Genomic DNA, 13,981 nt, shown 5'->3' with positions numbered 1-13,981 from the left:
GTTTCTCAAACTGGAGGTCCCCACCCAAATGGGGGTCACAAGGCTATTGTAGGGGGATCACGAGATCACAACAATGTCATTGGGGGTAAAGAGGAGTTGTGGGGGATACAGCAGCTGCCGATCTCTGGCCACCCTGCTCTGAAGGCAGCACCACCAGCAGCAGCACTGCAGACATAAGGGTGGCAATTTCATGAGTGTGCACCTATGATTATGTACCATAATTTGCTATCACTTGCGGGTGGAGGGGTGTCACTCCCTGAAATATTTTCAAATGGTGGCCCAGCAAAAAAGCGTTTGAGAACCCCGCTCTACAATGTTCTTTGGAAGCAAATCTTGACTTGATGTCAGTACGGCCTGGATTTGGCCCAATGTGTGATGAACAATTTGTGCCTGGTGTTTAATTTCCCTGTGTTGTTTTCTGCTTCTTTGCAGGGATTCTGTTTACAATGCTGGTATTTGGACCAGCCTGTGGATTATCTTGGCTCCTTCTGTACCAAAATCTATGTGGACGCTGTCTTCATTGACACAAGTAAGGCGAATTGTTTCTGAGTTGCTGTTAAAGAGCATTAACGATGTATTGCAGGACTAAAATGTTGAGATTCACCCATAAAGCCCCCTCTCACTGAGTCTCTTAGGCTTATGAGCATAACAAGGCACAAGGAAATCCTTTTGAGTGAGACTCAGCTGCTGGGTGGGATTCAAAGCCTTTCACCTCGATTCCAGTGGAGAAGAAATTGGAAGTGGTTGGAAATTGTTACCATCTGGGGTGGTTTGGAATCTTATGTTAAATGAGTCTGAGGGGATCATAGCCCATTTCTTAGTAGACAGATGTCCATGTCAGGATGCCACCATCACAGCTAGCACTAGCTAGCTCCCATGCATGCAGCCTCCACCAAGAGACTGAGGACAGTATAGGCCATGGAGAACAAACCCCCCGTTTTGCCACTATAGGAAGTCTTTGCAGCCTAGGGTAGAGTAGCATGATCAGATGTCTCAATTTTATAGGGACAATCCTGATTTTGGGGTCTTTTTCTTATATAGGCTCCTATTACCTCCCACCTCCTGTCCCGATTTTTCATATTCGCTGTCTGGTCACCCTAGGGTATAGGCATATCAATAAGGAAGCTTCTGGTGCTCTCTGTGCACTACCTCTCTTGGTGATAGTTGCTATGTGACTCTCCTCCCTCAGCCCTGTTCTTTATTTTTCACAGTTAATAATATTCTGAATGTCTCTCTCTCTCTCTCAATCTGTCTTTCTGTCTCCTCTTCTATTATTAGCTATATTCTTAGCTATATTATTCCTTTTGTCAGTAGAGTCCAGTTACACCAGGGGTGGACAAACTTTTTGGCCCGAGGGCCACATCTGGGCAGGGAAATTGCATGTGGGGCCATGAATGTAGGGCTGGGGCAGGGGGCTCAGGGCTGCAGGAGAGGTGCAGGGTATGGCAGGAGGCTCTGGGCAGAGGGTTGGGGTGCAATAGAGGTGCGGGATGCTACAGGGGGCTCAGGGCAGGGGGTTGGGGTGCAGGAGAGGTTCAGGGTGCGGGCTCCAGCCCAGCGCCACTTACCTGGAGTGGCTCCTTGGTGACAGCGGCATGCACTGGGGCCAAGACAGGCTCCCTGCCTGCCCTGGTCCCACGCCACTCCCAGAAGCGGTCGGCACCACATCCCTGCAGCCCCAGGGGAGGGGGGTGAGCAGAGGGCTCCACACTCTTCCCTCACCTGTGGGTACGTCCCTCGAAGCTCCCATTGGCCGTGGTTCCCCTTCCTGGCCAATGGGAGCTGCAGGGGCAGTGCCTGCAGGCAAGGGCAGTGTGCGGAGCCCTTCCCCCCCACCCAGGGGCCACAGGGACGTGATGCTGGACATCCGAGAGTGATGCAAGGCCCATGGTGCCATGGGGGTGGCAATCCAGTGGGCGGATTCAAAGCCCTGACAGGCCGGATCCAGTCCGCGGGCCATAGTTTGCCCACCCTTGAGTTATGCTGTCTATTAGCCCAGCATGCCTCTGAAAGGGGAAGAGGAAAGAAACAATAGAGTGACAAGTAATACAAATGTTCATGGTCCAAGACAGGGAATTCAAATCATTTATTATTTAGACCCTGATCCAGTAAAGACTTAGCACACACTTAATGTTATGCCTGGGAGTAACTCGATTGAAGCCAATGCAGTAACTTCAGTCAATGGGCCTACTTGTGAGTGGAAAGCAAGCTCATAGATAAGACTTGATAGAACCTTGGTATTAATTATGGGGGAAAAGCCCTCACAAAAGCAACTAATAATTCCTGCCGGGATGCTGATAAAACTGAGCAACAGAAAAATGTCTTAATTAGAGCTGGTTAAAAATATTTTTGAATTAGGGGACGTTTTTCATGAAAAATGTTTATGGGTTTGAAAATTTCCAAATTATTGATGAAATGATTCAAAATGAAAATGTTTCTGTTTGGTTTGTTCTTTCTTGCCATTGGAAAAGGGGATGGGGTTTATGAACAGGGGGGGGAAAGCCTGAAAAATACCAAATGGAAATTTCCAAGTTCACTGGAAATGGTTGCTTTTCATTTTGAATCATTTCATCAAAAAATTGCACCGAGGTTTAGAATGAAATGAAAATGTTTTATTTTGTTTGAAACTTTTTTATTGGAAAAGAATTCCCATTTTTGTGACAGAGCATGCCAGTAATAATACTCTCACTTTATTCCATTAGACAAAGATGAAACTTCAGGGGAGGTAGGTCAGGGACTCCAAGTTGTTATCCCCATGTGACCAATGGGGAAAAGGATGCAATGCGATGGGTCATTTGCCCTGGGTTTCCCAGTAAGACAGAACTGATGAGGAAACCAAGGAGTCCTGATTCCCCACTTTCACTAGCTCATACTGCCTCTGCATGGGGAAAAGAGGAAAAAAGAGAAAATACATTAAAGGGGTGAGGAAAATACATTTTGCCTTTACAATATCTTTCGCCATTCCACAAACTCAGACTATTAGGAAAGTTGGGTGCTGGTCCCTGACAGAGGCTGGATCCTAGCTGGATCAATAGTCTGATCCATGTGGCCGCTGTTATATGCAAGTGTCAAAACATTTGCAAGTACCTTCTATGTCCTGCTTAAATTTTTGTAGGTGGATGGGTACATTATTATTTAAAAACCTAGGGCTTACAGTAGACAAGAATCTGGATATGAGTCAACAGTGTGCCCTTGTTGCCAAAAAGGGTAACGGTATTTTGGGCTGTATAAATAGGAGCATTACCAGCGGATCAAGGGATGTGATCATTCCCCTCTATTTGGCATTGGTGAGGCCTCATCTGGAGTACTGCGTCCAGTTTGGGGCCCCACACTACAAGAAGGATGTGGAAAAATTGGAAAGAGTCCAGCAGAGGGCAACAAAAATGATTAAGGGGCTGGAGCGCATGACTTATGAAGAAAGGCTGAGGGAACTGGGATTGTTTAGTCTGCAGAAGAGAAGAATGAGGAGGGATTTGATAGCTGCTTTCAACTACCTGGAAGGAGGTTCCAAAGAGGATGGATCTAGACTGTTCTCAGTGGTACCTGATGACAGAGCAAGAAGTGATGGTCTCAAGTTGCAGTGGGAGAGGTTTAGGTTGGATATTAGGAAAAACTTTTTCACTAGGAGGGTGGTGAAGCACCGGAATGGGTTACCTAGGGAGGTGGTGGAATCTCCTTCCTTAGAGGTTTTTAAAGTCAGGCTTCACAAAGCCTTGGCTGGAATGATTTAGTTGGTGTTGGTCCTGCTTTGAGCAGAGGGTTGGACTAGGTGACCTCCTGAGGTCCCTTCCAACCCTGATATTCTACGATTCTGTGAAAAAGCAGAACCCTTTGTTCATTGCCAATGTCATTCCTTTGCCACCAGAGGGTGCTACAAACCAACCAATCCTCTCCACTGTTTTCCTAACTGCTTGGCTAGATAACAAACCTGGGGCTTCTCCCCTTTTGTAGAACTTTTCTCTGCCTTGTTCGGAGGCCTTTGCCTATGTCTCCACTCCACCACATCCCAACAGGCTCTGTCAGCGTCTCTCACCTTGCTTCAGGGAAGTTGTCCCCTTTGGGAATGTGCTTCTCTTCTGTGACATCGCAACACATCACAGCACCATAAATATGGAATTTTGTACATCCCGTGAGGCTGCCTTGCAGAGCTCGGAATAGACCCTATGAAAATTGGCTCAAAGATGTGGAGCAGCCCCTGTGTCTTGCTCATGCACAAGGGGCATCTACAAATTCATCTGAAAACCAAACACTCACTGGCTTTCTTTGTGCTGCTTCCCCACCTGTAAATATAACTTACTGGGCAGCGCCTTTGGCTGCCCAGCTTCCCTGCCAGGGGGCTCCTTGTTCAGACATAGAGTGGGCCCATTTAATCCATTGATTTCAGTGGAGTTAAAACAATGATGAATTTGGTCCTATAATAATAATGCCTAGCTCTTACATAGCGCTTTCATCAGTAGATCTCAAAGTACTTTGCAAAGGAGGTCAGTAGCATCACCCCCATTTTACAGGTGGGGAAACTGAGGCATGGAGAGGGAGAAGTGGCTTGTCCAGGGTCACCCAGCAGGCCAGTGGAAGAATCAGGAATTAGAACCTAGGTTAGCTGAGTCCCATTTCAGTGCTCTGCCCACTAAGCCATACAGATGATCACATTTACTGCTGAACAATAAAATCAAATATGGCCTGTTCCTAGTACCACTATGGCACTGCTGATGAGGGCACTGGATCATGAACTTTGAGAAACCCAGAGGGATGGTATGGTTCAGTTGTTTATTAAGGGCATAGAGAGCTCTCTAGATCTGGCCTGGGTGGTTGGTGACAGCCTGTAGTTGTCAGCTGAGGGTTGTTCGGAAGTCTGCTGTATGGAAACCAAACTGGATGCCTGAGTCTATTTTCAGATGGATGAGGGTGTCCGCATTCCAGCTGGACCTGCAGTCTCAGCACAGCGGCCAGGAAATGAATGTTCCAGGAGACTGAACTGCGCTCATATCCCAAGGCCAGGGCTCAGGCACGGTGACAGAGCAGTAAGGGGGAGAGATTGTGGCTCCACTGCCCATACTGTACCTGTCTGGGGAATATACAGAAGGCCAGGCTGTCAATCTGACACCATTCCCAGGAGCTGAAGAAATGCATCTCAGCAGAGGGAAATAATGGACATGAATTCAATCCCTCAAAAATGAAAATATTTTCGAGCTATACAGTATTTTCCCCTGGGACTGAAGAGTCTCCTTCCCTCTCCGCTTGAGAGACAACTTGATTACTTCACTTCAGACACAGCTTTTCAGATTGACTATAACACAAGACACACAGAGGAGATTATTATTCGAGAAGCACACATTCACAAACCCCCACCAAGAATGAACTCCCAAGAGCTGAGACACACATTGGCCTTGCTTTCCCAGGGGATCTCCTCAGTCAGAAGACACAATGTTATGGTTTCCGTCTGAAAGACAATTACTCTTCTACCACAGATTTGATCTCCCTCCTTCCCCAAATGACACAAGATTTACAGATGGGCTTTTTTGTGCGTGCTGATTGATTACTGGGGGTGGCGGGGGTTACAGACTAGGAGCCAAGACATCCCGTCCTGGTCTAGTAATCTCATCCAGGAAACGGGTTGCAGCCATGGCCTTCAGTGAAGCTGGACCTATTACTGGCTTGGAATAACAGAGGAAACTGAGGAGTGAGGCAAAAAGGCTCTCATACATGGTCAGTAGAGCATGCCCATCGTTCCCCTGCACTCCGCTGGACGGCCACGCTAATCACATTCAGAGTGAGAGTCAGGCATGGGGTGGTCTCATACGCTCACCAGAGCAAGAAGCTCTCCCGGGAGACTGTCCCACCAAGGTACCCACGGATGTGGATGGCTGAGGGGCTTGCTCAGAGTAACGCATTCCAGGGGCTCAGAAGTTACTCGGTGATGTCCAGCCCAGCCTTACTAATGCAGAGGCACCTGGGAGACCGGGTGCCAGGTACTGAATTTGGGCAGTGAATGAGTGAGCGAATACCAAGGGGAGCAAGGCCGACGCATCACTACATGTGCTTTGTTCATCCATTTAATTATGCTTTGTTACGAGAGCACCTAGGGGCCCCACCTGAGATCAGCCCTATTGCGCTGGGCTGTACAAAGAGAGTGAGAGACATTCCCTGCCATGAAGCACTTACACTCTAAATAGACAAACAGACAATAGATGGGAGGGGAAACAGAGCCACGAGGAGATGAAGTGATTTGGCCAAGATCCCTCAGTAGGTCAGCCACAGAGCCTCAGAAACAGTACCCAGATCTCCTGACTCTCAGCCCAGAGCTCTATCCATAGGACTGTGCTGCCTCTCATCTTTTACCAATTGCCCTTCAATTTTCATTGCTCATGATGATACCTAGATTTACAGATTTTTTTAAGGCCAGAAGGGACCATTGTGATCATCATCAACACAGGCCAGAGATCTTCCCCCAAAATAATTCCCAGAGCAGATCTTTTGGAAAAACATCCAATCTTGATTTAAAAATTGTCAGTGATGGAGAATCCACCATGCCCCTTGGTAAATTGTCCCAGTGATTAATTACTCTCACCATTAAAAATGTACGCCTTATTTCCAGGCTGAATTTGTCTAGCTTCAACTTGCAGCCACTGGATCGTGTTAGACCTTTCTCTGCTTGTAATACAAGAACTGATTGAACCAACTGCTCGGGAAGTCTTTTGCTGAGAGGTGGGGACCAAACAATTGTGGTGTAGATGACAGTGCGTGCAGTGGAGTGGGGTTCACAGCCTGGTCACAATGACAGGGGGAAGCAGCGGAATTGGGAGGCAGAGAGGGATAGAACCCCCACAAGGGAAATGTTGGAGGACTGATGTATGAACCCCCACAATATCTCACTGTTGTGAGAGGGGGACCTGGCTATGTTTCTACCTCTGCATGCATGTGTTGTGAGGGTGGAACCAGGAGGAGGGCCTGGGGCAACCGTCTCGGCACACAAGACCAGGCTGGCTGCTGGGGAGTAGGTAGGGTCAGCGCTCCTCTCCTTGCCCTGTAGCCACCAGGATTCCTGTGGAGACACCTGGCCTGAGGGAGGGATGGGAGCATGGGTGTCAGCTGCTGGGGAGGAGTGGGGGACAGGGGACCAGAACCTGGCCAGGGCGGGATTGGCACACAGGTGCCAGAGGGGAAGCACAGAGTGCTGGGCACCATCTACAGAGAAACTGCCATAGGAATGGCAATAGGAACTGTCTTCCCAGCCTGGAGCCAGCCCCTCTCCTCCCCTCCTTTCCCCCCACAGCCGAGACTCTCCCTCCGCTCCACCATTCACAGTGAGCCACCAGCAACAGGCCTCTCCACTCGAGGAGCAATGGGGTAACTTTTGGGAATGCAAAAGAGCAGGGGAGGTTCCTTCCCAGTTGTCTTTCTTGGTGTTTCCTTTCTTTTCGGTCACGTGGGGGAGTGACGTCCCCCTTGTGTGCCTCCGAGACTTGGCATCCATTGCTTTGTACCTCCTGTGCAGGATGCACGTGAAATCTGAAAGTGATCATGAACCTGCAATGAGAAAACTGCTGAGTGGAGAGCTTGTTTCCTGTGCATTTGTGCAGTACCTACAAATAACAGTAGTGTGGGCAGGGGTGTGTAATTGGGGAGGAATGAGTGATATTGGGGCAGTATCATGGAGCAGGTCGCTGTTCGGATCCTGTTGCTACTGACAGATAACGGTCATTTCAGCTCGCTGATTCCAGTCTGCAAGCTTGTGCGACACAGAAAGGCCAAGGGGCCTTTCTGAGTTTCAGAAGCATTCAGCCCTAAAACGTGTGATCCAGATCCTTCCATCCCTCTTCATCAGTAATAGTATTAACTCAGTTTTATGACATACAGGTCCCAATCAGGATCAAGATCCTATTCTGCTAGGTATTGTACAATCCAAGGTGCCAGGTTCCTTGCCCCAAGCAGTTTCTCTGTGTCTGTTTTATACCTAGCTTGCTACTCAGTGGGAATACCCTGGGGTTGACTTTAGCCCTCTGGGTCTTTAACCCTTTGTGTCTCTCTCACTCCATTGGAATCACTGATGTGTGGCTTTGCCGTTGCAGGTAAACTAGATATCACCCCCGATGACCCTCGGTGGATCGGCGCGTGGTGGGCAGGCTTCTTGCTGTGTGGTGCCTTACTTTTCTTCTCGTCCCTCTTGATGTTTGGATTCCCGCAGTCCCTGTCCCCCAAGGTGGAGCACGCGGTGGAGAGCGAGCAAGCCATGCTCCCCGAACTGGACTACGAGCGGCCCAAGCCAAGCAATGGGGTCCTGCGGCACTCACTCGAAGGGGAGGACAGTGCCTCCTGCCTCCAGCAGCTGAGAGGTGACAAACTCCCCTGTAACTCATTGCAGTTCTACAGTAGCTTCATCGTTGGTTAGATTCACAATTTGGCTCTGATTTTGGCTACCCCCCCTGCCTCCCACCCCCACCCCCCAAAAACCCCTGTTGGAATTTCTCTCCCTCACTTTTACTTATCCGTGATAGTGCACTCATCTTAATGGGAGGCACTGTTCCACTTGAAAGGCTTTGGTTTAAGCTAGAAGATGGGGCAATCCAGAGTAAGCCACTGGGGTCATCAAAAATGGGGCTAAGGAAGGGAGTGGGGAGAATGGAAGGAATAAACCAGCGAATGACAGAAGTTCTCCAAGACAGTTGAGTTTCTATTCTCAAGAACGTCACTGTCTTGTAGCTTGGCTCTACCTGCGGCTTGCACAGTGGGATGGGCAGAAGGCAAGTATGGCTGATTCAAAGAGATTTGGAGCTGCCTTTTGATGGCGCCATGGCAGGGCCAATGGAATCCCATGCTCCTGAGTGTAAAACAGCAAACGTTGGGCACCGACAGAGCAAAATACAAGAATGCAGAATGGGTTTAGGAGGGAACCTTTAGAAAGGGCAAGGCCAGAGAACAGTCTAGAGTATCAACAGTACCCTTGCTAGGGCATACAACAGCCAACACGTGTCAGAATAAAATAACCTGGGCCAGCCCCTCAGCTGGTGGAAATCAGAATAGCTCCAAGGAGGTCACGTGACACCAGCTGAGGGTGTGTGTGTGTGTGTATGTACACAGTATGGACATGTGTAGTATTACATAATTCTTTAGGTGAGAGGGCAGCTCTGCTAAGGCATCTGGTCGTCTCCCACTTGCTGTCATCACAGCAGAGAGTTGGTTTCCTTATCCCTTAAAGCTTCCTGATACACAAGGGCCAAACCACGTAATCCTGTGCAACCCTTACTGACTTCATTGGGGCGTGAGTGGTGTGAATGAGGGGAGGGGAGTAAGGAAACCTGGCCAGATTTTGAATAGAGAATGCTTTGAGTAATGGATGTTGTTGCTCCTTAGGAGAAGGTCAGTTGTGATCAGAAAATTTCAAAAATTTGAGCAAAAAAGGGGGAAAAATTTTCAAAAATTTGCTGTCATCCAGTCCTTCAAGCTGCAAGGATTTGGAAATGGAATGTTCCATGAGTGGAGATTGGCTGTTCAACCAGCCAGTCCCTTCTGCCAGTGGACACATTTGTTCTATCCATGCAGATAATTCCATGGCTGTCAGCACTATAGCATCTGAATGTCCGTATTTGGATCTAAGCATTGTATTTATATGATGGGCAGCAGAGGTTCAGACCAATTGGGTCATTGCTCAATTTCAGACATTGGTGTATTGTAACATGTAACACAATTTACCTGCTGCACCAAATGGAAGGAATTCTGCTCAAGCATGGGTGTGGAGGAGACTGTGTTATTGAGTTATTTGTTGAATGACTGCCTTGCAGCATAGGTACTGTGTATGCTCTAGGGGCTTATGCGTCACCCAGTTACATCAGATAGTGTTTGTATCCCTAGAAATGCACTCCAGAAGAGGGTTATTATGTTCTGATTGGTTAGTACTACAATAGAAAGCAGACAGAGACAAACCATTCCACTGAAGTCGATAGGCTCAGATCAGGAATAAATCTGGCTGTGTGTATGTTTGAGAGGAGATGCTTCTTGCAAACAACAGCAAAGTATAATTAGGGGTGTTTGGAAGGGAATACTACATACTTCAAACGCCATTGAAACTTTTTGTTTCAGACGTGGAGGAAGTAAACCGCGGGACAGCCATTTTAGACTTGATTCTGACTAACAGGGAGGAATTGGTTGCGAATCTGAAGATTGAAGGCAATTTAACTGACAGAGATCATGAAATGATAGGTGTCAAGATTCTAAGAAAGGAGAAGGGAGAACAGCAGAATAAAGATAACGGACTTCAAAAAAGCAGACATTCACAATCTCAGAGAACTCCTAGGTAAGGTCTCATGGGAAAAAAAATGTGAGGGAAAAATGAGTTCAAGAGAGCTGGCAGTTTCTCAGAGACAATATTAAAGGACAACAGCAAACTGTCCTGATGCAAAGGAAAGCTCGGAAGAATAGTAAGAGGCCAATATGGCTCCATGAGCAGCTCTTTAATTACCTGAAAATCAAAAAAAGAATCCTACAAAAAGTGCAAACATGGACAAATTGCTAAAGATGAGTACAAAAGAAGAGTGCAGACCTGTAAAGAGAAAATAAAAAAGGCCAAGTGAAAAAATGAGTTATACAGAGCAAGAGGCATAAAAGGCAACAAGAGAAATACAAAGGAAAATTCCCTACTTAGCAAAGGAGGAGAGCTAGTTATGGATGACATCACGAAGGCAAAGGTGTTTAATGCCTATTTTGCTTCAGTCTTCACTGCAAAGGTAAATTATGACCAGATACCTAACACAGTTAATATGAACAAGAAACAGGAAGGAACACAAGGGAAATAGGGAAAGAACAGCTTAAAGGATATTTAAATAAGTTAGATGTGTTTGAGTTGCCAGGGACTGATGCAATTCACTCTAGGGTACTTGAGGAACTAGCTGAAACTAGCTATTAGTGATTATCTTTGAGAACTCAGGGAAGGCAGGTGAGGACCCAGATGACTGGAGAAGGACAAGTTAGCATATATATTTAAAATGGGAGAGAAAGAGGACCCAGGGAATTTATAGACCAATCAGCCTAACTTCGATATCTGGAAAGATACTGGAACAAATGATTAAGCAATCAGTTTGTAAGCATCTCGAGGACAATAGGGTTATAAAGACTAGCCAGCATAGATTGGTCATGAACAAATCATGCCAAACCAACCTAATTTCCTCCTTTGACATGGTTATTGGCCTACTGGATGGGGCGAGGGAGGAAATATAGATGAACTGTATCATGATTATAGTAGGCTTTTGACACAGTCCCACATGACATTCTCATAAGAAAACTACGGAAATGAAATTACTGTAAGGTGAATGCAAAATTGTTGAAAAAACATGTTCAAGGAGGACTTTGCTGGGAAGATGAATCTAGTGGGTTCCCACGGGCAACTCTCTTGGATCTAGTCAATATTTTCATTAAAGACTTGGATAATGGAGTAGCAAGTCTGCTGATAAAATTTGCTGATGACACCAAACTAGGAGGGCTGCAAGCACAGAATTAGAATTGTGAATTACCTGGACAAATTGGAGAATGGATCTGAAATCATAAAATGAAATTCAAGAAAGACAGGTGCAAAGTACTACACTTAGGAAGGAAAAATCAAATCTAGAACTACAAAATGGGGAACCACTGTCTAGATGGCGGTACTGCTGAAAAGAATGTGGGGGATAGTGGGTCATCAATGTGATGCAGATAATACAAAGGCTAATATCATTCTAAGGTATATTAGGAAGAGTGTCGTATGGGAAGTAATTATCCTGTTCTACTTGCAGATGAGACCTGTGTCCAATTCTGGGTACCACATTTTAAGAGAGAGATAGACAAATTGGAGAGAGAACAGCAGAAAGCAACAAAAAACTAAAAGGTTTAGAAAACCCGATCTCAGGAAATGTTTGGAAAAAAAACCTAGACATGTTTAGTCTTGAGAAATAAAGACTGAGGAGGGACCTGATAACAGTCTTCAAATATGTTAAGGGCTGGTATAAAGAGAATGGTGATCAATTGTTCTCCATGTCCACTAAAAGTAGTCCTAGAAGTAATCAGCTTATTCTGTAGCAAGGGAGATTTAGGTTAGATATTAAGAAAAACTTTCTAACTATAAGCACTGGAATAGACTCCAAGAGCAGCTGTGGATTTCTCATCATTGGAGATTTTTAAGAACAGGTTGGGCAAACTCCTGTCACGGGTGTTCTAGGGTATACTTGGCCCTGTCTCAGTGCAGGAGGCTGGATTAGATGACTTCTTGAAGTCCCTTTCAGCCCTGTATTTCTATGATTCTATGAAATCCATTGGACTAGAATTACTTTTGGGAGTGTTAAGCAGTTTGGCATTTATTTTTTTGAAAAATAAGTGCCATCCCCTCTAAGTAGGGGCCATTGATATATATGGGCTAGTGTGTGTGTGTGTGTGTGTGCGTTTGTGTCTTTGGGTGCATGGGGTTGTATTATTTATGTATTTGTGCAACTGAGTTGGGGAGGATGGGTGTGTATGTCCATGTGTGTCTGGTTGCATGGGGTAGTGTGTGTGGATTTGTGTGGATGTGCATCTCTGTGCTCAGGGAGATTGCGCGTGTGTGTGTATTTATGTAATATGTCTTTGGGGAGGTGTGGGGGTTGTTTGTGAATATGTGTCCGGTTGCATGGGGTTCTGTGTACATATTTCTGTAGGGAGGTTGTGTGTGCGTGTTTGTGCATGTGCATTTCTGTCGATGGATGGGGTTTTGTATGTGTTGTCTCTCTCCCGAGGGGCTTGTGTGTTTGTGGTGTGGACAAATGTTGTCTGTCTGGGGAAGCTGTGTGTGTATGTTATATACAAAGGATGAATTTCAGGGCTCAATGGAAGCTTCTTTTGGATGCTTTTCTCCAGTCCGCTCCCTTAAGAAGTGAGTGGACACTGAGGAGCCATGTTACTTTGAGATAGATGTTTCCAGTGGTGTGCTTCACGTCAGACACCAGCATGCTTTAGTCAGGAGTGTGGAAGGAAGTTCTGAGGCCTAGCAAGCTTTGTTGGGAGACTGTAAGATGTAGGATTGGCTGAAACTTCTGTTTCTCTGCAAATCTTAGTGCACAGAAGGGCTGTGACTCTCATATGAAAGCAAGCAGCTCAAAGCCTTGGAAATGCCTTTCACATCTCTGCCAAGGTCTAAACGGGAGGGAGGGACTGACCTGTCTGAGGCAGCGGCATCTCGCCCCAGGGGTATTTTCATGCTGGGATGAGACACGCCCTTCAGAGGAGTTCAAAACCTGAAATGAAAGCTATGCCTTTGCACATCAGGAGAAGAGGCAGTCAAAGGCAGCAGAGTTGCCTCCCCGTCACGCTGCCTGCACAACCGCTCCTAGCACAGCTTTCTCCGGTCTCTGATGGTGGAACAGCATCACATCTGAGCAGGCCTCAAGGAACGAAACCGTGATGGCCCCTCCCCCCCTCCAACTTCAGTGGGAGCTGTGCCATCTGGTTTAACCAGCATTTCTGGGCAGGAGAGAAGAGGATGACCAGGAACTGCTGGAGGCTCATCTGGTTCCAGAGCTAATTGTCCCACGGCTTCTGAACAGACGCAATTGGCTATTACTTGTGTGGGTTGTACCTGTTCCCTGAAGAACCTAGCAGTGGCTGGGGTACTCGAGTCATGTCATTTGATGCCTTAACTTATATATTTGGTCCATGGTTCCAGAAGTAAAAAACTCAAAATTACGCTTCATCATCAAATCCCGTTTCTTGAACGGAGCTGTGCCCTGGCCAGCCTAGGGGAGTGACCCAGGAACTCTGCTTCCACTCACAAGATGGGAAGAATGAAACTCTATGTACTGGGCTGTTAGAGGTTACTCTGGGGTTCTGGTTCTAGTGGGAAAGAATTTACATCCTGGGAGGGCCACAGAGTGGATTCCTACATGGGTTTCTATCTATCTATGGTTCTTCTATGGCCTCTCCATACTGCAGTGTCTGAACATCTCATAGTCTCTATCCTTACAACCCTGCTCTGAGGTAGGGCAAT

At 46.8% G+C, this 13,981-nt stretch overlaps 1 protein-coding gene across 1 annotated transcript in view; it reads left to right on the top strand.

Annotated features, from left to right (window-relative positions):
• Window positions 1-13,981, top strand: part of SLCO3A1 (solute carrier organic anion transporter family member 3A1) — a 205,975-nt gene that overhangs the window by 157,628 nt on the left and 34,366 nt on the right. The window contains 3 exon segments of the mRNA XM_030576690.1: window positions 433-475; window positions 477-529; window positions 8,070-8,333. Of these exon segments, the coding sequence (XP_030432550.1) occupies window positions 433-475; window positions 477-529; window positions 8,070-8,333 (360 nt within the window).

Source organism: Gopherus evgoodei, chromosome 10, assembly GCF_007399415.2.
Source record: "Gopherus evgoodei ecotype Sinaloan lineage chromosome 10, rGopEvg1_v1.p, whole genome shotgun sequence".
Taxonomy (NCBI): Eukaryota; Metazoa; Chordata; order Testudines; family Testudinidae; genus Gopherus; species Gopherus evgoodei.
The sequence above is the reverse complement of the archived record's forward strand: the minus strand, read 5'-3'. Positions and strand labels throughout refer to the sequence as shown.